The 23,001-nt window shown below is 43.4% G+C and overlaps 1 protein-coding gene across 1 annotated transcript in view; it reads left to right on the top strand.

The window, feature by feature from the left end:
• The window catches only part of LOC139687214 (sericin-2-like), a 376,000-nt gene that overhangs the window by 58,352 nt on the left and 294,647 nt on the right, over positions 1–23,001 (top strand). Inside the window, exon 3 of the mRNA XM_071584336.1 lies at positions 21,511–22,370. Coding sequence (XP_071440437.1) covers positions 21,511–22,370 — 860 coding nt within the window. The remainder of the gene's footprint in view (positions 1–21,510; positions 22,371–23,001) is intronic.

Below are 23,001 nucleotides of genomic sequence, written 5' to 3'. Positions count from 1 at the left end.
CACGTTTTCGTGAATTTATATCAGTTAATTGACTTCAAAGTAGATTTTCTTACTTATGATCGGCAATAATTTTTTTTTCATTTATCAGAGAAATAATAAATTGGAGACGATCCACGAATGATGGCTTGCCCAAAGTTCGCTCTGTCGCCTCTGCCCGTGGTCTTATCTTGCACGTTTAGTGAAAATTGTGAAACTTATCACAATTGGTTTGCAATCACTCAATAATATACTTAAATTATTTAATTCAAGCTTATTCTACGTAACAACTCTCACGATTGTTTTTCGCATTTTCATGTCGCTGTTTGTTGTAATTAGTTGACAGTATCTTCGTTTCATCATCCATCATTGTCTATGATTTTCTAATGGTGACCAGTATTGGCATCTGTGCAATTAGTTGATTGTTTATGCCAGGAGAAAAGTAGGGAACATTAAATAATAAAATGAAGACGATATTTGTCTTTTTAAGGAGAACTAGTAAAGAACGCAACCCTTTTGTTATTTCCTCATGCGGGACATATTTCGAGAGATGGTGGTCGAAAACGTCATGTACAGCTCTATTTCGAAATGTATAACAATTAGGTTTCATTGTGTCGGTAGGTATCATTGTGATAGCATTATTTCGTGAAAACTCCCTTAACGAGCTCTCAGTCTGTGTTGAATTATAGTTTGAGTTACGGCTCGCCCAATATTTAACGGCAGAAGCGAATGAAATCACATTTTTTTCAGAAAATGGGTTGGATTACCTAGCAATGTTTGGATAGGTGGTTTGTCAGTAGAAGGGAGTGATGCACTTTTTCGTGAATTACTTCTCGCATTAAAATCCTTCATCCTTTTCTTGGATAATGCTATGCTCTTCTCATTTATTTTTGGACGTTAATATTATCCAGGACAACAAAAGATTTTCTCGCATACTCGTGGAAAAATTTTGTGCCCGCAAGAATTACATTTGTTTTTCGTCGGACGCGCGCCCTTGTTATAGGAGAAGAAAAAAAATGTAGGGCAGGCGATGTTGATGGTGCCGGCAAAGTTGCGCTCGGGAGAAATAGGAGAATTCTCTTAACAATCCTGGGGAGGAAGAGCCGGGGTGGTATAGGACGTTGAGGAGGGGACGTTTGGATGCCACCGGGGGTGAGGGGGAGGGGAGGCGCGGTGTGCGGGTGGGGGGCAGGATTACATGGTCGGTTGGGTATTAGTGATGTTTGAGCGAACAAACGCTTTCGTATCCGTGCGCTGCTTCTCATTAGCGTCCCTCCACAGTGATGACGTAGCGATTATGTATCTCAATTTTTTTTTCCTTCTCCCGTCCTTTTCCCCCAATTTTTGCCATGAAATCCCTGCCGGGAGAGGGAAACAATGGCCTCATCATTTTAATCAAATTAATTGACTCGGTGCATCAACAAGAGTGGGGAGACGACGAGGGTGGGCGAAGGGTTGGGGGTTGTTTTATGTGAGGGAGGGGAGGTGGGTTCTTCTTTTGGTGCCTCTCCTCTTGTCGCACTAAACCTTACCTCTGCCGACGGCTTTATGCCTTCCCTCTTAATCCTTACGGTGGCTGAAAGGAACTGTTTTTTCACTAGGGAGCATCTCAGCTATTCCTCCCCTCGAAAAAATCCTCCCGGATTCTTTCGCCGTCTCCCCCTTCTTCTTCCCGCTTTCCCCTTCCCTTCCCTCTCTCCCGAGGGGGGGTGAGAGGAAGAGGAAAATCTTTTTATGCGAACTCTGCAGCTTCTTTTCTTAATGAAGTCTTCGTGCTCACTGACCGTATGTGACGTTGAACGGTTGAAAATTAAGGCGAGGAGAGGAACAAAGGGCTTGGGAAGGGTGGATTGAGGGACTTTCGAGGAAGAAAGAAATTTTTTTGCGTGGATGGTTATGGAAAAGAGTTTGAATTCTATTTTCCTTTCCTTCGAAATTTCTCTTTATCTCATTCTCTTAGCTGTCCCCAAAGTCTATTACCTATTTTGCTCCCATTTGTTCAGACCATTCTGAATTTTAGTGTGTGCATCGAAATCGTGTTGACTCTTGAGTAAACATCGCGGTTATCTAGGGAATTCTAAAGTGAATCATCGGAAAAAATATTGAGACTTTCATTTCTTCAAAAGCTAGAATTATTTCATGTACTAATTAAAGCATATTTGTGCAAGAGTTCAGAAAAAAATACTTCCAATGGGGTAAACGAGGAGTTCAACCAAGAGGAGAATGTATGAAAAGTTGCATTTGATATTGAATCAATAATAATCAATATGAAAATCTAAAATTTTCCTTAATGTCATGGTCGATTCGTCTCTTGGGCGATCTGAACTGCTTATTATTGTCTTGCCTCGTAATATTTTAAATACATTACTATAAACCTTTGAAAATGATTATCCATCGTGACTGTTGTACACTCGTACATATGGAAGCGAATCCATTTAAAATTTTGAAGGCTAAATAATTTAGATTGGCATCCTAATTTTAATTGCAAGCCATAAAAAGAGATCCAGCTTTTGACTAAATAAATATCATATTTTCATATTTCCTAACCTTCCGAGTTGGAATAATAACATACCTGCTGTAATGGATACAATTATTTGGTGAGAATGGCTTTTTTATTTCTGATAACCCCGTGTTCCTAATCTTTCCCTCTGACGCTGTGTGTCGATACGTCGAAAGCCCGATTTTTAAAAATACGGCTCAGAGCTGAGCATTTAATTCATTTCTGCATCATGCGCGAATCGAGAGCAGTGATCGTGGGATCAGGTGAGCTTGCTGGGCTCGGATTAAAAGGGAGGAATGCTTGAAGTCCTTGCCCTCCTCCCTCTTCGCCCCCGCCGCTCCGCTCGCTCCCACCCTCCGTCCCTCCCTTTCTCCCACCCTGCCCCCATCTCTCTTTCATTTCCCGTGCTCTATTTCTTCCCATTTCTCCCTTTCCCCTCCTTCGGCCGGCGGCGTTTTTGCCGTGCATGGGAAAAATCAATAGCCCCGTTACTTTGGCGTACCTCTTCCCTCCCTTTTCATCATCCCCATCCCGTTTGCGAAACCTCCTTCCTCATTTCCTCCCTCGGCCCCGTGCCGCCTCCGCCCCTTGTTCCTCGGCGTCTTTTCTTCCTTTTCCCCTTCCCCGTATGCCGTTGTCCCGCCCTGTCCCCTTCTCATACCGTTCGTCCTTTCATTCGTCCAGTCATCATCTCGTGGCGTCCATTCCTCATCATTGTAGACCCTAGTTTTTTGTTCTGCCGACTCTCTTCTTCTCGATAAAATGGTGATTCTCTGTAGCTTTAAGGACATGTTATCTTCTGCTTTGCACCGCAAGCATGTTTTGCATTTATCTTGCCTTTCGATATGTTTCATGTATTTGATTTGATTTTCTTTGCCGCAGTAACTGTTTTCAAATTACGAATGAGATAAATAACTCACGGGCATGCCTCTCAATCATTTTAGCCAATTCGCTGTACAATCTACGAATGCTCCGGATCGATCATTTTGAGTCTCATCGGACTTACGAGTATATTTTCGGTGTATCATTTTGCATTTAGAGCATCCATGCGATGGCAGATAACACTTCAGTCACAGTCGGGCCGAACAGTTCATTCACGTTTGTTCGAAAGACAAAAGTTATTGGCTTAATGTTGAAGAATCATTCCATATTATAGAAAAAATAATGAATCCTTAGGTTTTTTTAAAAATATTTTTATAAGGCAATCTACCGGTTGAGGTAGGTTTTTGGATGGACACAGCTACTAAATAAAACATTTTGTGTCTCCTAACAAAACAAAATTCAGCATCCCACTCTTTATCAGGTCCCTCTTCAATTCTGAGTACTTTCTTCCTCCCTTCATCCCGTCCAACATCCCTATCCTGTTCCTTCCATGTCCTTGTTTTCCTAACATGCTCCCCTCTATCACAGTCTTCAACATCCCACTGCCGGTCAATACCCCCTTCATCCACTTTTCCTGCCTCCATAGGATTTCTCCCAACAAACCCCTCTCCGCCCACCATACCAAGTACTTCCTCATTTGTTTTCTTCTCGGTCCATTTCACCTTCTCCATTCTTCTCCACACCGATATTTCAAAAGCCTCCAGTCTACGTCTATCCTCCTGCTTCAATGACCAAGTTTCCGCGCCGTACATGGCTACCCTCCATATCAAAGTTTTTACGAGTTTTCATTAGTTTTCCCCAATTCACTCTATCAAACGCTTTTTCGAAATCCACGAAACAGGCAAATACCTCCTGGTTGTATTCTATATTCCTCTCGATTAATAATTTCATTACTGCAATGGCATTACGCGTACCTCTCCCCTTCCTAAGCCCAAACTGGTCATCCCCTAAGTAATCTTTTGCCCTACTCTCTATCCTTTTGTTTATGATCCTTAGAACAACTTTAGCTGCGTGGGATATTAACCTTATTGTCCTGTAGTCCTCGCATGATGTAGCATTTACCTTTTTCGGAATAGGAACTAAAACTGATCTCACAAAGTCATCCGGCCAGATTCCTTCCTCATAGATACTACGAATCAGACCATATAGCCTCTTCCTCCCACATCTTCCTATACATTTCAGTAGTTCCGCAGGAATGTTAGCCACCCCAACGGCCTTATTTAGCTTCATTTCCCTTAATGCCCTTTCCATCTCATCGTCGAGTATGGCTGGGCCTAAGCTATCTTTCTCTACGTCATGTTCCTTTTCTATGTCTAACTTTGTTGGTCTAAGTTCTTTATTATACAGTTCTTCTATATATTCCTTCCATCTCTCTTGGATCTTTCCTGTGTCAACTATTATCTTACCCGCCTTATCTCTAACTGTTAGCATAGATCTCCGTTTCTGACTTCCCGATAAAGATTTAACTTTGCTGTACAGCGCACCGTTTTCACCCTTCCTCTGCAGACTTTCCATATCCCCGCACTGCGTCTTCCACCATGCTTCTTTTGCTTTATTTGTTGCCCGCCTCAATTCATTGTTTAACTCTTTGTACTTCATTTTGCCTATCTCTGTATTTACATTCCTCCATTTTCTCCTCTCATCCATCTTTTTAATCATCTCATCCGTGATCCATGGTCCATGGAAGCTGTGCGAATTTATCGCACTATTCCTAAACCTGTCTAACAAGAATATAATCTAGCTGATACCTTTCTGAGTCACCTGGCATTTTCCATGTATACCTACGTCTTTTGTGGTGTCTAAACCAAGTGTTGGTGATGACTAAGCCCTGTCTCCTGCAGAACTAAACTGCTTTCTACCCGCGGTCATTCCTCGTGCCTAAGCCGTAGTCCCCCACCTCATCACCATCTCTTCCTTCGCCTACCGTCGCATTCCAATCCCCCATCTCTATGAAATGTTTTCCTGCAGGAACACACGCGATTATGTCCTCTAACTGATCGTATATCCTATCGATCTCTTCCTCCGTATGGTTGCTCGTTGGCATGTATACCTGAACAATGACCAACTTCGTCGGTTCTGCTTTTATCTCTACTAGCAATATTCTATCCGTTGCTTGTTCTATGTAGACTACGCTTCTGCCTACCTCTTTATTTAATACTATGGTAACCCCTCGTTGGCTCTCGTCCCCGCCACTGTATATTATTCTATACTGATCACTCCAGTAATCCCCGCTATCCTTCCATCTCACCTCGCATAGACCTAAAATAACAATATTTCCCCTTTCCATCTCTCGCTTAACATTCTCCAATTTCAATCCTTAGGTTAATAAAATAAAAATAGATCCTTAGGTATTGTCCACTTTTTGAAATTTGTCGTCTCCGGCGTAACTTTGGAATTCACGCTACATATTTAAATGAAATAATTAACTTGGTAATGCCACACACACTTGGTGTGAGTGGAATTACAAAGTTACTTATTTTATTTTAACTGTCCACTTTTTTATTATAGTAGTATAGGTTCTGGCAGTTGACTGTCATCGTCAAGGTACCTTTCTGCTGCTGCTATTGGCATCAATGTTAACTCGCAGGTACTGCTCTGGAGATTCTGCTCTCAGATTTGGGTGACATGTCGGCAAGCATCATATGAAGTCAAAGCGGTGGAGATAAGAACTTGTTGAGGGCGTAGAATGTGCACCGATATCCTTTCATGAAGGGCGTGAGTATTCCATTGAAGAGAGATGAAATCCGTTCTCCCTCAATACCTTTTCATCCCTTATAATAACCCTCGGATTGATAATTGAGATGGTATGAGGAATTTCTTTTTGATGAGATGCTCTGAGAATCCTAAGAACATGAGCTCGGGCGTTAGTGGAGGGTTTGCGTTGCGCCATCTTCTTCAGAATCACTTCGTCGATCAGACTATTAGTGATTTTGGTTTTTCATCATATTTTATTAAATAATCCGAACTTTGTTCCTGTCTGATAGAATATTTTGGTGACGCTACTGAAAAGTGATCAATCGTTGGAACATAATGGTTTTTTTTCTCTCTTTTTACGCCTGCGGTGAATCTAATCTATCGTTTCCAAAGGGCGGACTGCCACTTGGATTTTCTTGCGAGCATGTAGCATCTATTTGCGAAGCGAGCGCGGCATGAATGTTAAGTTTCAAGTGTTGTGGTCTCGGGCGTATTATGGCATTGTTCAATGTGCTTCAAGCATTTTACTTCCTTCACTCCAGCACTCCGAGCTAGCTCCCCGCGCGTTTGCGGAGACGTGATGTCAAGCTTTTTTTTTAGACTGAGAAGAAATCCTCTCGCTTCCGAGCTTCTTGGAGCGTAACAAAGTTAATGACGACAAACGTCTTGATTTTAAGCGAGCCGTAACTCTCTACCCTTCTTTCTGAATACGTTCTACGTGACTTTTTCGTTACAGATGTCTGGTCGAGAAGGTAGGAAAGATCCATTTTGAAATTCAAATGTGTGGCTTCCCTGTGCTCTATCCCTCCCCTTTCGTCGTCCATTACAAACACTTCTCGTAATACTTTTCGGCGTCCCTATTCTTCTTAGACCTGTTTAGGACCTCATAAACTTATTTCACCAGCTGATCTAACTCATTGAACCACACGCGTATAAGGACCGCAAAACAATAAATACGTATCCTTTCCTTATTTTCGCACTTCGCTGGATAGCGAAGGTTTTAAGCGAACTATAAAATAGCTAAGTTTTGATTACGCAGGTGGAATATATGAGAAAAGATTTGACGGAGAATGGCTATTCGTTATTATTCTGTAATTGATCTAGAATTACAAAAAAATGTCATGATATGCCCGAGGTGATAAAGGCGTGGTGGCTTCGATGGTCGTGGTCCTGCAAAATTATGCATTTTTCATTTTATTTATTTTAGTACCCTGCGAGCCACTAATAGGGTGTGTGGCAGGGGGTGACCACACACAGACTAATTTTGACCCGAATATGACCCTACTGCAGTTGGAAAATGTAATTCTGATTCCTCATCGTTTGTGGAAAAAATGACGTCTTAAATCTATCTTTCTATATTTAACATCTCTAATTTTATTGATATGATATCTCCTACAATAGTACGATGGCGGTAATAATATATTTTCAATATCACTGCTAAAGAGACGTCCTTCCAATACATTCAAGTGATGGAATCTGTACTTTAACCTGCCCTCCGTGATTGGTTTCCAGCCTAGCTCCTCTAACATTTTGGTTACGCTACCAAGTTTATCATAATAACGTTTTACAAATCTAGCTCCTCTACGCTGCGTGCGATCTAAATGAGCAATTAATCCAATTTCGTGAGGATTCCGTATAAATGCAGCATATACTAAATGAGACGTAACCAGCGAAAGATAACATTTGTTTTTGGCCTTTTCATCCTATTCACCCAGTCTTCTAATAAATCCTAATTTTTTTGTTAGCTTGTCCGCATACTCCCCGTATCTGTTTCACCCTGGAGAGATCATGAGTGAGGGTAACGCCTAGGTATTTAATTGAGTCTACACCTTCCATTTCAGTGTTCCCGTTTCAGTAGACGTTTGGGATGAATTGCTCTTTTGCCAAAGATTCACTACTACACAGTTTGAGTCCATTTAAGTTGGGAATTAGTATTTGTACTAGAAGAATAACTCCTTGATGGACCAATGGAAGTCCATTAGTACTCGACTCGTTTTGGGTGCTGTGATGTCGCCAGCCATCAGGTTCCATTCATTCCCTGGTGTGGTGGGACCCCATACTAATTTCTGCATCCCCACTGGAGAATCTTGAAGAGAACTCCTGGAAACGTTTACCAGTGTGGACTCTCCAAAGCGTCGGACATATCTAGTGGATTCTTTATTAGGCCATTGATGGTTTGCCCCCGCCCATAAGGTTTCCTCTTCTCCGCTCCCCCGCCTCCATCTCTTTCCCTTTCTCTCAATTCTTAGATGTTACGATCATCTCGGTGAGGCAACGATTATGTTTCATTGACGAATGAGAAATGGGATGGCTACGTATTCTCGCGATTTTAATCGTGTAGAAAACCAGAGAACATTCATTGACTTCGATTTCAGAAATCACCGCCGTCCATCCTTCACTAGATTTATCAAGTCCACCATTATTCCACGGCGCCCACCCACTATTGCATACCACTAAGGACACCCCTTTTTACTCCTCGACGCTAGTTTCCACTCCAACCCACGTTTCCCTTCCATATCTTCCCTTTCATCCTTTCCATCTTTGACTTGGACGAAAAAGTTTCGGCAGCATTAGGCAAGCATTAACTTCTGACGAGGAAGATGCTCTTCTCTCGAACACTCTCCTTCTCTCTCTTACCCTCACTCTATCTATCCCTACACCGCCCTCAATCTTAAATTCCCTTTTCCGCTCGTGAGCGCCGTGGCAAAGTTTACCAATTAAACCCCTTTCCATTCCCGCCCCACTCCCATCCCCCTCCCCGCATCATCACCCACTTACAGCCTTTCTTTTCGCATCTCCATCCCGTCCGTCGGTCTCCCTCGGGTCATGGCCATGGGCTGTTTGGCTTGCCTCGCGTTATGGCGGCAGGCCAGGGAGGAGACTGAGAACGATGTCCGTGAGCGGTATCCGTGAATCTGGTGGAAATCTGGGCTCGATAGTGCAAAGGAATTTAGACGTCCTGGGACGAGGAATGATGTCACTAAATGGAGGACTGACGATTGGACGATGGGTGTTTTATTTAGTCCCCGAGGGTCGTTCCTTCCATACGTTTACGTCCTTGACAAATCTGGGAAAGGTGGACGAAGCAGAAAGGCGGAGAAGGGATACCAATTTCCCACGCTCATTCCACGGGGTCTTTGTTTGCCAGAGCCTGGCCAGTTCGCGGTTCAGGTCTCTAAAAAGCTTAGGTCTGCATAAAATATTAATAGAATCGTCCCGTCTGTGGGGAGTGCCCCACCCCGCCCTCTCTGCGTACGTGCTGTAATTAACAGTTTCAAAAACTCTTACGTCCTCCAGAGAAGTGGACGGATTTTTTCTAAATAAGTGCACTGCGGTGAGATGCTCTTGATTTTTCTTTCGAAGTAAGACTGAACCTACCAGGTGGCATTAAAGTGGTGGCGTGCCAGGGAAGTGAATGCTTCCCGAATTCATCCCGCACGATGACAATGGCGACGTGATTGTCACGTGACTGCTAAGTAAAATGGCGAAGTGAACGACTGCTTCTTCTCTTTCGGGCTCTAAATGTCGTTATCGCTTGCGCACCTGAGATCTGGCGGTCATGCGAGAGCAATTGGATTTTATATTGGTCATGAAAATTGTGGTCCATGGCAGTAAGGGATTAAACCTTTTGGAAATTAAATACTAAATATAAGTGAAAAAAAGGTTAAGGGATTTATCACAAGTTAGAGGAATAGTGAGCATTTCAAAACTTAGAAATTAAAAATTTAGTTATTGCAAGATAGTATAATTATGTGGGTATTTTTATGGATAGAGATAATTTTGGGTATCTTAGGGCTGGGAGGAAACTACGTGAATGGAATACAGATTACGTATTATATCTTATACTGTGTCACTCATATTGATTATGTCTTATTAATATTTTAACAACGTGTAAAAAGCGCCGTTGTTTTATTTATTTACTGTTTATGTTTTTATATATCCTCGTATTGAATAATTTACATATGAAGAGGGTACTAGCCACAGGCAATAGTCTTTTGATGGTGATTAGCGGTGACTAATGTACGGATGATTGTTATGAAAAACATTACCTTAGTTGTGAGAGTGAATTAAAGACTGGGACGGCTCAAATAATTTGCTCATATCTTGGGAAGCTTTTTTGATTTGGCTTTGAATATTTCTTTTGGAATGACACTTCTCATTGATCATAGCAAAAAAGTTTTTAATTTGACGAATCCTGAATATGTGAATAATATTTGTTTTCGCCATTTCAAGTGGTATTGTATTTTAATGGTAACATAATGTAGTAGTTTTTAAACGTATTGATTCATCGGTAATCCGTTTATTTGTCTAAGAGTGAAAAGAAAAAACATTAGTAATTTGCGAATTCCTCTATGTTAAGCTGCTACATTGCACGGGTCAAGAAATATTTTGTTGATTTAAAGTGTTAGGTGAAACTCGGCTATGGTTATAGTATCTGGGTTGCTTAGGGAATCAAATATACCATTTATTTAAATAACTGGCAGTATTTTGAAAAAAAAGGATGGCGTATTATTACCAACCTAACAAATAAAAAATTGAAAATTTTGAAAAAAGGGATTTCAATTCATTAAAATCGTTAAGAGTAGTTAGCTGCTTTCGGGCAGCGCTATTCCCACATTTGGGTTGGATGCTAGAGTTTTCAATTATAAAGTTCCCTCTCCAGAACTATACGTATGTCTCTAAATTTCGAAGCTCATTTCTTTTGATTTTAAAGGGACCTATACGGTTCTAATCAACTTAGTACAAATTAAGGTAAGAAATAGTTAAATAAAAGTAATTGAATTTTTATTTTGGAATGGGAAATAAACTTTCAGATCACTGGGCTAGGTAAATCGGATCATGTATTGGTTGGGTAAATAGCTGAATAAACCAATTTTAGATATGATAACTTAAAGTTTCCCGAGGGTTGGAAGTTGCATTTTGGGACCGCTATGCGTAAGGACTAATGGAAATAATTCCCTAGAGTTATCAAACAAAGAAACTCGATTTAATTTCCGCTAGCGACTTATGAACCAAATCGCTGAATGCATTGTAAATAGTATTACACTTAAAACTTAAGCAGTGATCTAAATCAACCACAGCTGACGATATCTCGTGTAATTACTTGAAAATATTTCCATGGAGGAAGACGAATGGTTTCGGGTTATTGTACCGCCCCCTCCCTCCCTTCCTTCCTTCCTTCCGACGCTCCCTTTTGCTCGGCCCTCGGGGCGGGGGGGTGTTTTCGCATTCCCCGGTGTCCCTCAGTCGTCTCGCGTCCCAACGCTTCCGCCTCGCTCTCCACGAAACGAATCTCCGCGATTTTGCATTTCCATGTTAGCAGTCGAGAGAAGAGTTTTGTCTTCGTCATGTGGTTTATCTGTCTTGTTCCGCAAATGAGTCTCGGTTGCGGAGATAAAATGAAAAAAAATATCCCTCATGAAATAAACGCCTATTCCGCCATTCTACCCCCCCCCACCCCCCGACGCTTCGCCTTCCCCCACCTCCCCCCCCACGCTGCCCCGCCAACCCATCCACCTTCCAACCAACTCCCCTCGCTCGTTCCTTCACTTTGAAGATTCTTTTCAGCACGCAACTGGCCGTGTAAGATGCTCGCTCCTGCCTCCTCTTCCCCTTATGTGAATGCGTGCCTGTTAGAGTACTTTGCGTGTAGAAAGGGGGTGGAGCGGAGGGCTTTTCTAGACTAAAGCCATTGAATGTTCGTATTTCTCCCCTTTGTGTTTTACCTCTTGCGCGTGCCTCCAAGCTGCGATCGCGGAGAGGCGATTGTTTTCCTTCTTGTCTTCCATTGCTTGTCGTGTATCAGGATTCCACGCTTGCACACGGCCAGTTCCTTGACCGTGTGCGATTTAGGAGGGCGGGGGAGGGAGGAGACTACGGCGGTAGCGTGAGGGCGTAGCTAGCGGAATCGATATGCGTTAACGGAAGTAGTGTGGTAAGTAGTGAAGACACGTTTTTCTGGGTTGCATAACGAATGACGCGGAGGCGGATAACTTTTAGCTCGGAGCTAAAATATTCTATTGTGGCAAGGAGGCATATCATAATGAAACTAGGAAGGCGCAGGAAACTTTGGTTAACAGTGTAGCTACGAATGTTTTTTTGTTTATTAAAAGTTACAGATTCAGGTGTGATGTGGTGGAACTGTTTAATAATAGCAGAGACGAAAACTACTACAATTTCCCAGTGAATAAAAATTTATTCACGACTAGCTACGATGTACTACATCATGTTCAAGTGAAACTGGTCATGAATAAATTTTTATTTAGTGGAAAATTGTAGTAGTCTTAATCTCTGTTGTTATTATGTTTTTTTACTTGGATGTTAGTTGTAGTTGCTGCTCTTTGTGTCCTTCAATTAGATACTTTTTGATTTGAAGAATGAATGTGAAATCCTGTAATTCCATTGAGCGAGAGTGGAAGTTACGCATTGTTCATGTTTTCGATTACCCTCAAAAATGTTCTTTAGTGGAGCATAGTTTTTCGTACAAGGCTCGAGGCTGCATTTTCCCTTGTTGCGGTTTTTTCATCGCTATCAGCGGAAACCAAGTTGCCAACTTATGGATGTATACTTTTAATCCGTATTTCCTGAGGTTCCATTTCCTTTAAAATGCCCGTTTTGGCCTCGGTAAATTTTATTTGGGATGGTTACGTAGGCGTTAACTTTGTAGTATAGTTCATACTCTTTTTAATTATGAATGATCATTTTTGTCAAAGTGTAATTTATGTTTCTAGCACAATAGTTAGAATCAACTTTTCAGAAATAAAAGGAATTCATCAGGAAATGTGGTACGAATAGGTTAACTTCATCGGAAATGATTTTTTTGTCGAAATGTGATTTTCAACTTCGTTTAAAAATTTCCCTCAACCGGCGGACAGGTGGGGCTTTATCGGGCAAGCTTTCTTTTGTGTCGGCTAATCGATTGCGAGGATTGAGTGGAAAATATTTGCGGTTCCTTAGGCATGGTCGTCCCCTTTTGCCTGGAACAAGTCATGTTGAATTAATTCGAGTTCCTTTGATTTCCCCCACTCTCCTGTTTCTTCTAGTTGGGCTTTTTTATATTTTGTACCCGAATTTTAATACTAGAGTTTTTTTGATTTTTACACGTGTTGCTGGTGAATACGTGAAATGTGCGCAATGTCTTTGAGTGAAGTTCTTGGGCATTAATATTTTTAATATTATATTATATTGATATAGTATTTTAAGTTAAATTAGTTCACTTATAATTTTATGTGTGCACTGAAAACAGAAAATTCAATTGCAATTTTTTGTCAAATTTTGCAGGGATTTCGATTTGAAATTTGGTTTGCACTAGCCTCCTATTAGACTCCGGGCTTATTTTATGTATGGTAAGTTTCTCTCTGATCATTTTGCCATTCGTGCGTAGTTAATATATAAATATTTGTTTCTCCATTTGATAGTATTGTTTTCTGCTTTACCAATTTCTCTGCCGCTGTTCAATCGATTCATATTTCGATCATTTATCTCGCTCTTTCGCCTCTACTTTCAGCCTACGTTTTCATTCCCACATTCAGCTTCCGGCCTGCGGTTGCTTGCGCATTACGTCTTCCCGTGTCTTTAACTTAGGAATAACATCACTCATCCTGGACTAGCCTTCACTTATTACCTCTCAACGCAATTTATCAGCCTCTTTTCTCTCACCGTCATCCAATGGTTCATTTTGACCTCCTCCCCCCGAGGAGAACCCTTTTATATCCAGCCCGCCACACCCCGATGCACCGACTCCCTTTTCCCCTTCACCAGGGGCGGCGATCCCGCATTAGCGCCACGACCGGGAAGGAAAGGGGATAATGGAGACCCTTCGATTCTGGGTCAAGTCCATTTCTGTCTGGGACGGTCTGGGGAATGAGGGACGGATGAAAGAGGGAGGGAAAGAGACGGGCAATGGGTTGGGGGCGTGGCTGGCGCTTGTGGCGTGGCTGTTGCCGCCGCCTCGCCATCGGTGCAGCAGTGGGTGCTTAGTACTCCTGGATGATTTGGTCGTGTGTTTCCTGACGCTTTCTCTGCTGAAAGACAGTTTTTGCCTTAAGTTTTATTGTGTTTCGCGGTTATTTTTTTACTGCTGCGGTTTGCAGTCTATATCAGCTTTTTTGTCGAAAATATTTTCGCGGAAATTTAGCGACGTTATTGTCTTCAAGCATTGTAATCAGTAGGACGTCACTTTTACCAGTATCTATTATTCTAGACTACACAATTTTGGTATAAACTTTCCTAGTAGTGGTAGTAGTAGTTTAAGGGGAGGCAACCGACAGCTGAGGTCATTTGCGCCATTAGGGATGGATGGGATTGGAGGGAGGGCTGGAGAGAGAACCGGCGTCGGCATTAGGCTACCCTTAACGAAAGGCGCCAAGGGGTCCGCAGTTTAACGTCCCATGCGACGGACGGCGTACTCACTCTAAAGTGCCTTCCACAAAGCACCTCAAGTCACGGGATACAGCTAAACTGTATCAGGATTCGAACCCGAGCCCTCTAGGTGGGAAGCCAGCTGGTTAGCCGCCGCACCATCCCGATCCCCCTATTCACGTTCCTTCGGTTTCTTTTGATGTGTTTATCTCTCTTTATATGTCCGTCTTTGACGGTTTCTTTTAATGTATTTATCTCATTTTATTAGATAGGCTATGCGTTGTAAAAAATCTTTCATCATCAGCCTTTGAGTTAGGTTAAGTTTTCGAATTTTTGTCAAATGGTCCTTTTTGTTTTTTTACCCCCAAAATTACTACCTTGATCAAAAAGTTCCCGGAATAACCACCGTGTGGCGCTCCCATCGTTCCGATTTGAGTTCTGTTTTTTTTGTTAAATTGGTACATCTGTTGTTGATATTCCCTTTAAATCTTAGTGTCATAACTTGACATTTGCAAAAGTTACGTAGCCAAGAGTACATCTATCTCTGTGTGTGTTGGCGATTTTTTACAATTTCAGAAATGGATTTAAATTTGCAACAACGAACTTGTATTAAATTTTGCGTAAAAAACGGATTTAGTGGCGCACGGACGTTGGAAATGTTGGAAAAGTGACTCTCTAAAAAAAAACGGTCGTTTACCAGTGGCACGAGCGGTTCAGAAGTGGTCGTGAGTCAATCGAAGATGATGAACGCAGTGGCAGACCATCGACATCGAAAGTCGGTGAAAAAATTGATAAAGTAAAAGAAATGTTGGTCAATAACCGCAAATTAACCATCAGAGAAATAGCGGAGGACTTGAACATTGCCTATGGATCCGCACAAGACATTGTGGTTAATGATTTGGGTTTCCGTCGTGTAGCAGCAAAGTTGGTGCCGAAAGACCTCCATTTCATGCAAAAAAGAGACCGTGTTGACGTCGCAAAAGACATGATTTGCGAGGCTGAATCCGATCCCACATTCATCAAAAGGATCATTACTGGAGACGAGACGTGGGTTTATGAGTACGACACGCAATCCAGACATCAGGCAAGTGAATGGCGTTCACCAAATGAGCCGAGACCAAAAAAACCACGTCGTTTTCAGTCAAAAAAGAAGGCAATGCTGACGGTTTTCATGGATTACAACGGTGTAGTGCATCATGAATTTTTGCCAGAAGGCCAGACAGTAAACAAAGAGTATTATTTGGGCGTTATGAGACGTTTGCGTGAAGCAATTCGCCGAAAGAGACCAGAAATGTGGGCAGAAAACTCGTGGATTTTGCACCATGGTAACGCACCGTCGCACAGTGCTATCATTATTCGTAATTTTTTGACGAAAAATGCAACAAATACCATCCAACAGCCACCGAATTCACCTGATTTGGCTCCCTGTGACTTCTTTCTGTTCAATCGAGTTAAAAAACCATTACGGGGAACGCGTTTTAGCAGCCGAGAGGAAGTAATGGAAAAATCGCAGGAAGCACTGATGGACATACCGAAAACCGAATATAAAAAATGTTTCGAGGATTGGATCAAGCGCTGGCATAAGTGTGTTGCAGTCGATGGGGATTACTTTGAAGGGGACAATATAGATTTAGATGAATAAACTTGTATTTTTAATTTTCTGAATAAATTCCGGGAAATTTTTGATCAAGGTAGTATGTCACATTAGATATCTTTTTCCGTCTCATCATCGAAACAAGATATTTATCAGATTTTTGTCAAAGCTTAAGGGTGAGATGGGAAGACCTATTGTTAATTCAAATCTACCTCATGAAAGCTTCGGGATGTGCGAATGATCCGTTGATTGGAAAACCTCTCTACTTTTTTTGAAAAATATCCGAAAACTCCGACGACTGAACCACCCTTGTTCATTCCTCCATCGCACGTGACGCATTCAATCGATGCAAATCGTTATAAACGACCAAATCTTCGCGATATTCGATTATACGAGGGAACTCCTTCGTCCCCACAGAATCTTACCCCGAGGACCGCCCCTTACCCCTCGCCACCTCACGAACGACAACCGTTTGTGTGTGTGCGTGCGATGCGGGATTCTGGGGACTGGGTGAGATGGGGCAGGTGTCCGAGGGAGAGGAGCCTGAGGGTGGTGGTTTTTTTTTAGGCACGTGAGTTTGTGTGTGTGGAGGAGGAAGGGTTTGGGGTTGGATTAATGCGGGCTCGGGAGGGGTTTTATTCTATTCTTTTCTCCCCAAAGGAAGGAAGGGTAAGAGCGTGGAAGGCCGAAGTTGAGCTGGGGCTGGGGAAGGGATGATTTCGCGGCAGGGGTAGTTGTTTCGTGTGTGTGTGGTGGAAGAGGAGTGGAACGCGAGGGTTGAAAAAGAAATGGTGAAAGGAGAAAGTCTCGCGCACAAAAGGGAGTGGTCTCGAGGAAAAAACGATTTGTTTCCCGCTTCGCTCCCTCCATCCCTCTCTTCCTCTCCTTTGTCCTCCCCTCCGCATCCCTCCCTCCCTTAGCGCCATCCCGTGGCCGATCCGTTGTTTCGCGAGCGATCGCGCGGTGCTTTTTAAGCCCCGGCAATCCATGCGCTGCCGGGGAGCGGGACGTCGAGGGGAATCTGTGGGCCTGGCTGGGTGGGGGTGGGTGGGTGGGTGGGTGGGGGGCTAGAATGGCGCCTCTCCTCGTGGCGAGCGTGTAGTTGGGAGAGAGGGATTGCCGGCGTGTACTATAAATTGATCGCGTGTACGTGCTCTACTTGCGCTTGTTGTTTTTTATTTCTTTTTTTCTGATGTCTTGTTTTTTCCCTTTCGTTTCCCTTTATGATTGATCCGACGGTTCTACGGTCGTGCTACGATTTTATTTATATTTCCCATTTGTTTCAGGCATCTTGTTTTGTGTTTCGGTTTATTTTGCATTCTTGCGATGCAAAACTTTTTCCACCAAAGGATTCTTCGGAACGTTTAATCGTTGTGATATTGTTTTTAAGGACGAATTGTTGTCTTCCTCCTGCCCTCAAGGACGTTGCGCTCTTGTTGATGTAACCAGGGAACGACGGACGCTTTTTGAATTGTCTAGATATTCGTTTCAATTGGCAACATTTATGCATATGTTTTCGCGTTTCGCTTTTGTAAATGCATAAACATTTAATAATAGCTCTGTTAAATGTTTATATCTTATTGGAAAGTACTTTAGTTTGATATTTCTTTAAATTAAAAAAATACTCCTGAAATAGGGATTTTTAACTGGCTTACAGATGGAATGTTCATTTTAGTTCACTTCTGCATAATTAGTTATTTTCTCTTCAATATCCAACTAGAGTCAGTATCAATTTTTTTTCTTCAACCCTTGTGTGGTGCTTGCCACTCGTCCATTAGTTCGTTCGGTATGATTAAGTCGAAGATGCAATTTTAACTTCTATAAAGAAATAGTATTTATTCAAGTTATGGAACTGAGAATACTAATTCTACCTACCTTTCTTATCTAACGAAATCTAATCCTTTCTACCTGGAAAGACGTGTAAATTCTCCGAAAGCCCTACGTCGGAAGCAGCAATGGCGGCTAATTGATTTCCTCTCTCCTAGCGGCATTTCAACTCCCTTATATTCTCACCAGTCTTCGAAATTTCGCGAGGCGTTCGTAGACCCGGGTCGTGACTTGGAAAAATCATTACTCCGAATCGAAGCGCGGGCGTTGGGAAACTGCGCCAGTAGCAAACCACCATCCGTGCGTCACCCGGGACCCACTGAGCGCCTCGACTTGACGTGACGGGTGCTGCGTTGGTAGGGTGTGTTGAGATTGTGAGTTGATTGGGAGACCATATCATGATTAAACTTCAATGAAAATTTGTTTGATTGTAACGGTGTAATTAGTCTTTCCTGCATCTGTATTGGTGATTGTTTATGTGGCGCCGCGTGGCGCTTTAGTAGTTCTTTGTATAAGACTTCGTTCTTCGAACCAGAAATAGGAAGAAGATAGGATCTCAGATAATATTTTACGGATATTAAATGCGTAATGTTGTTCTGCTTCAGTGTTCTGTAATGATAACCATATCTTTCGATTGATAGCGTAACATTTTAGGACATCTCCCGCATCTCAATAAATTGATGGAATTGGCAATCGTCGCAGCACCACAAATTTATTGTTTCTTACGTGAAAATTTCAATGGCCTTGGTTATTTATTTGGGAAAATGTCACCTATTTTTGCACTGCAATTACCAGAATATTGCTAGTGAATATTTTCAAGTGATATCCATTTTCTAATGACATTTTTTCTAATTATCTTATCAACTGCTCCAGGGGTGAGGCTCATTCAGTTATTAGTCCGCTGCAAAGATTGATGCCTTGCCGATGCCAATTCCCCGGATCGCTCTTCTTCCTTCAAGGGAAGGCTTGGCTCGAGATAAACCGGAATCCGCTGGTTTTAATCTAGCCTTAATGGGCTTTCATCCGCACACGCTGATAAAAACGATGCGTTTTCGTTAGTGCGAGCTGTTTAGGAAATTCCATTGTTAAGTTGCACATCTTTGTATGTAAAGTTTTAATGAAGGCGTTGGGTGTTGCTGATGCGGTAGAGCCAAACCAATCGTAGCTTGTATATTAACTTTAAATCAGCACGCCCTCTTTTGAATCCTCACCCACCCGTGTGATTGTGAGCAAAGAATTCAAATACAACATCCCCTTCTTTTGCACCTCTCATACGCTTCCGGATGAACAACTTCTGTCCTAAAGGCATCATCGTGATGTTCCATCATAGTTTGGATGCGGGTTTTCCTCTTTCGAACATTTCATTACCCACGCTCGCTCCCCCCTCAAATCACCTTCCTTTCCGTACCTGCTCCATTTACTCCCGCCCCCGTTGCCCCGACTTCGCTCCCACCCCGCGACGGAGGGGTTGGGCGTATAAGACGCGGGATGGTAGACACCGCTGTGACTGCTTACCGTCTCGCGTGACCTGTCAACGAATATCTCCTCCTTCCCCTGACATCCTAAATTGGGATGCAATTGGTCGTGTATGTACTGCTTCTCCCCCTCTCTCTCTCTCCCGCGCGCGCGCGCGTGTGCGCTAGTGGAGGAGTCGGCGGGAGGATCGAGAGGGGGATGTGCGCCGATGACCTCGTCTGACCTTCACTTTTTGAAACGGTCTCCGCTTTTAAAACGTGTTCGCTTTCGTCCGAGAAGTACGCTTTTTTGGACAGGAGGGGAGAAGCGGAAGGTTAGGACGTCTGTGCCACCACATAAAGCCACGCATTTAAAGAAAAGCGCAGGATTATTCTAAGTACGATTTCACTTGGCGGCGTGCTGGTTAATTATCAGTGGGGAACGTTGTCCATTAATTTTAAGTTGAAGACTCGCCACGAATGACGAGTGCCGTGAGGGATTTTGCTAGCCCACTGCTCACATTATTAGCTGCTAAAAATGAAATTTATTTCAGTTATTTCAGATAGGTAATTGCATTTGGGCTTCAAAATAATTATTATAGTTCCTGGGATGTTCCTTGGTGGACTGTTCCTGCGTGTGGGACCTACATTCTAGTTGGTGTACTTTGGCCAGGAAGTTAAAGGTGAAGTCTGCTTGGGAAATATATAGTATTCTCAAATCGCCCAAAAACTGAACAAAAAATGTGGTCGAGTACAAGTTCATTTTGTATCACCGAACTATTACTATGGAAAGTTCCGTCTGAAATGTTACTACAGACTACATTTATGTTTCATAAAGAGCATTTTATTTTATCATAATAATTCAAATTGTATTTAAATAAACGAAGGTTAATTTTTATTTTTTATTTCACTATGACCTGCTCCTTCCCCTAGCTAAGTTTTAAAATAATTTTTCAGGAGTCAACGGTGAAATGTCTCATCGTGTTATACAAGGTGGATGAATATGCAAACGTGGTAAAAGCATTCGCATGTCTTGGTCCTTAGTTATTCACGCGATTAAACTGAATTGTGAACTATTTTCAGTGCACTGCGACGCTGCGGCCGCCACTGAGCAAACGTGCTACTCCAGCTTTTCCCCATTCCGTCGTTGCTAAAATTAGGTTTATTCCTTACGAGTCTTCTCCTGTGTTGAGAATATTTTGTAAGTTGAATAGGAAATAAAGGCAACCCATTTCTAACATAATATAATGAGACCGTGGATAGCAAAATGTGCCCCCTAAATAAGCCTTCCTCTAAATGTACACGTGCGGCCCTCTCGGTGGCAAATAGTTGACCTTTTATAATGAACGACACAATTTTTTTCGCGTGTGAAGAATGGTGTGTACATAAACAATTGGTTCAGTAGCGAATGGAGGGTCGGAACGCATTTGGTCATTACCGCCATATTTACCCATTTTATGCTGTTTGCTTAAAAGTTTGCAATATCTCGCTCGTCGAAAGAATATTCAGATTTTAAAGCTACGTTAATTGAAGTTCGGACAGAGTTACTCCGACCAATGCCAATGCACGGCATGTGGAATCGAGTGCTTGGAAGCTGATTTATGTTAATAATCAATTGTGAAAGAGAAAGGGCCTTATGAAGCATTAAACAGGAAAAGACGAGATGAATTGGGGCCTAGGGGAATTATTATTCGGAACACGCTGAACGGGAAAAAGGTAGAGGGGCTTGATAGGAGGAAGACGAGGAGATGAAAGCGTAGTACATGGGAATAGATAAGATTGGAGGCCGCAACCAACCACATTTCAGAATTCAAGACTTTAGGGGAAAGATGTTTCGCTGGCGGTATTCGAAGTGCTCTATGATTGAGATAGTGTCGTGTAACTCGACTGGCCTCAAATGCAACCTTCAGTATATATTTGTTGCAGCATTTTGTACCTAAAATTCCGTTTTTCCCTGCATGGTTGTTAGTGGCTTTCGAGAGCCCCTCCAATACTTAAGTACCGAAAGAAATGAGCTTTGAAAGATTTGTTACGTTTTAGGGTTTCTTTCATTGTTTTCGAATAGTCAATGAGGTTATTAAAAATTAGTATGCAATACAGAATTTTGAGAAATAAAAACTGAGGCGAGTGATGCCCAGAATTCCTAATTTCTTGTGATTGTTGCTGTTGGGACCTTGGTCATCACTGCATTTTGGAACTAATTGACTACTCTTTCTCTTCAGCGATGGAGAGTGAGACAGAGAGATCAAGCACGTCCGGAGGAGGCAGTCCGGGCGCCAACGCCGCCGCCACCGCCAACACAGCCACGACGGCGCCCGGGGTCGTCATCCAGGGGGCCGTGTCCGCCACGGCAAGCCCATACTTCCTGGACTCCGCACTGCCCAGCGACAGCGACCACAACTACGACCACCACAGTTCCGAGGAGGAACTGGAGGTCATCAACAGTCTGCTGTTGCCCAAGGAGATAAGGTGTCTGTCGTCCCGTTCCAGCGCCTCCGTCGTAGCGGCCGCCTCCTCGTCGTGCGCCCCCTCGGCGGCGGGCCTCGTCTCCACGCCGTCCTCTCGCCACTCCTCGGCCTCCTCGGCCTCATCCACGTCCTCGTCCGCCGCCCTCTGCGCCGCCTCCAACTCCACGTCCTACCCGGAGAAGAGGAAGTGGTCGCAAGTGGTGCACTCCCGGCGACTGGCGGCTTCGCTCTCTTCCGCGGCCGCCGCTGCCTCTTCGTCCTCGGCGTCGGCGTCCTCCAAGGCGGCGGCAGCGACGGAGGCCGCGGCTGCGGACATCGTGGCCCAGGCGACCACGGAGGCCGCCGCCGAGAGCTCGTCTGGGAGCTCGGACGAGGAGGTCCAGGGGCTGTTGGCGATGGCCACCCCCGTCGAATTCAGGACCTCGCCGCCCCTGGACGCGCACAAACCCGGGCGCTCGCTCTCCCCGCCGCCCAAGCTGTTCCACTACGGGGGCTCCTCCTCTAGCGGACCCGGCGCCACCACCCTGGAGGTGTCGCCGCGGAAGAGGCACCGTCACACGCCGAGGGCGCACCACATCCAGAGGCCGTGCTTGGATTTTGAGAAGATGCAGCAGGTTAGTCGCATCACCGATGCCTCAATTTCCTCTCTCGGGCCGCGAGTTTCAGAGGCCGAAAAGAGTCGCATTTCCTCTGATTTTCAGGAAGTTAAGGGTGTTTTAAAACCCATTAAAGAAAATCCATTGTAATCGAAAGGCTTGAATTTCAGAACAAACACACGAAAAAAACGCCCTGTATCAATCCTACTTTGTGTTTACTTTAGTAGTTTCGCGTAATTAAAGCACGCGGACGTGGTGCAGTGAGCGCTACCTCCAGAGTGACTGCTTCGCTTCTTCGCTACTCGTATACTCGCATATAACTCTGGCATGTAAGGCGTGTCGGTTTTCCCCTCGGTCCGCTCTCATTCCACCTATGCACCAATCTAGTGTCAAATCTATTTCATATCCCCTTTTCTCCTCATTATTATGTAATTGTGAAGAATCTTTGACTGCAGTCCTCGATTCTTCCATACCTATGCCGCCTGTGTTTGACTGTATTCCGGTTCAATTTTCCCCTGCTATGATTTTGCTGGAAGCGACCAGAGATACCCCAGCGAGTCTTGCAACGGTCGACCCACTGATATTCCAAACTTCCATTGATACCCATAAGAAAACCATAAACACAGTAATCAACCCGAAGGTCGGTTTA

Source organism: Hetaerina americana, unplaced genomic scaffold (assembly GCF_022747635.1).
Source record: "Hetaerina americana unplaced genomic scaffold, ioHetAmer1.1.p SCAF_18, whole genome shotgun sequence".
Classification (NCBI taxonomy): Eukaryota; Metazoa; Arthropoda; class Insecta; order Odonata; family Calopterygidae; genus Hetaerina; species Hetaerina americana.
This window is presented reverse-complemented; position numbering and strand designations above follow the sequence as displayed.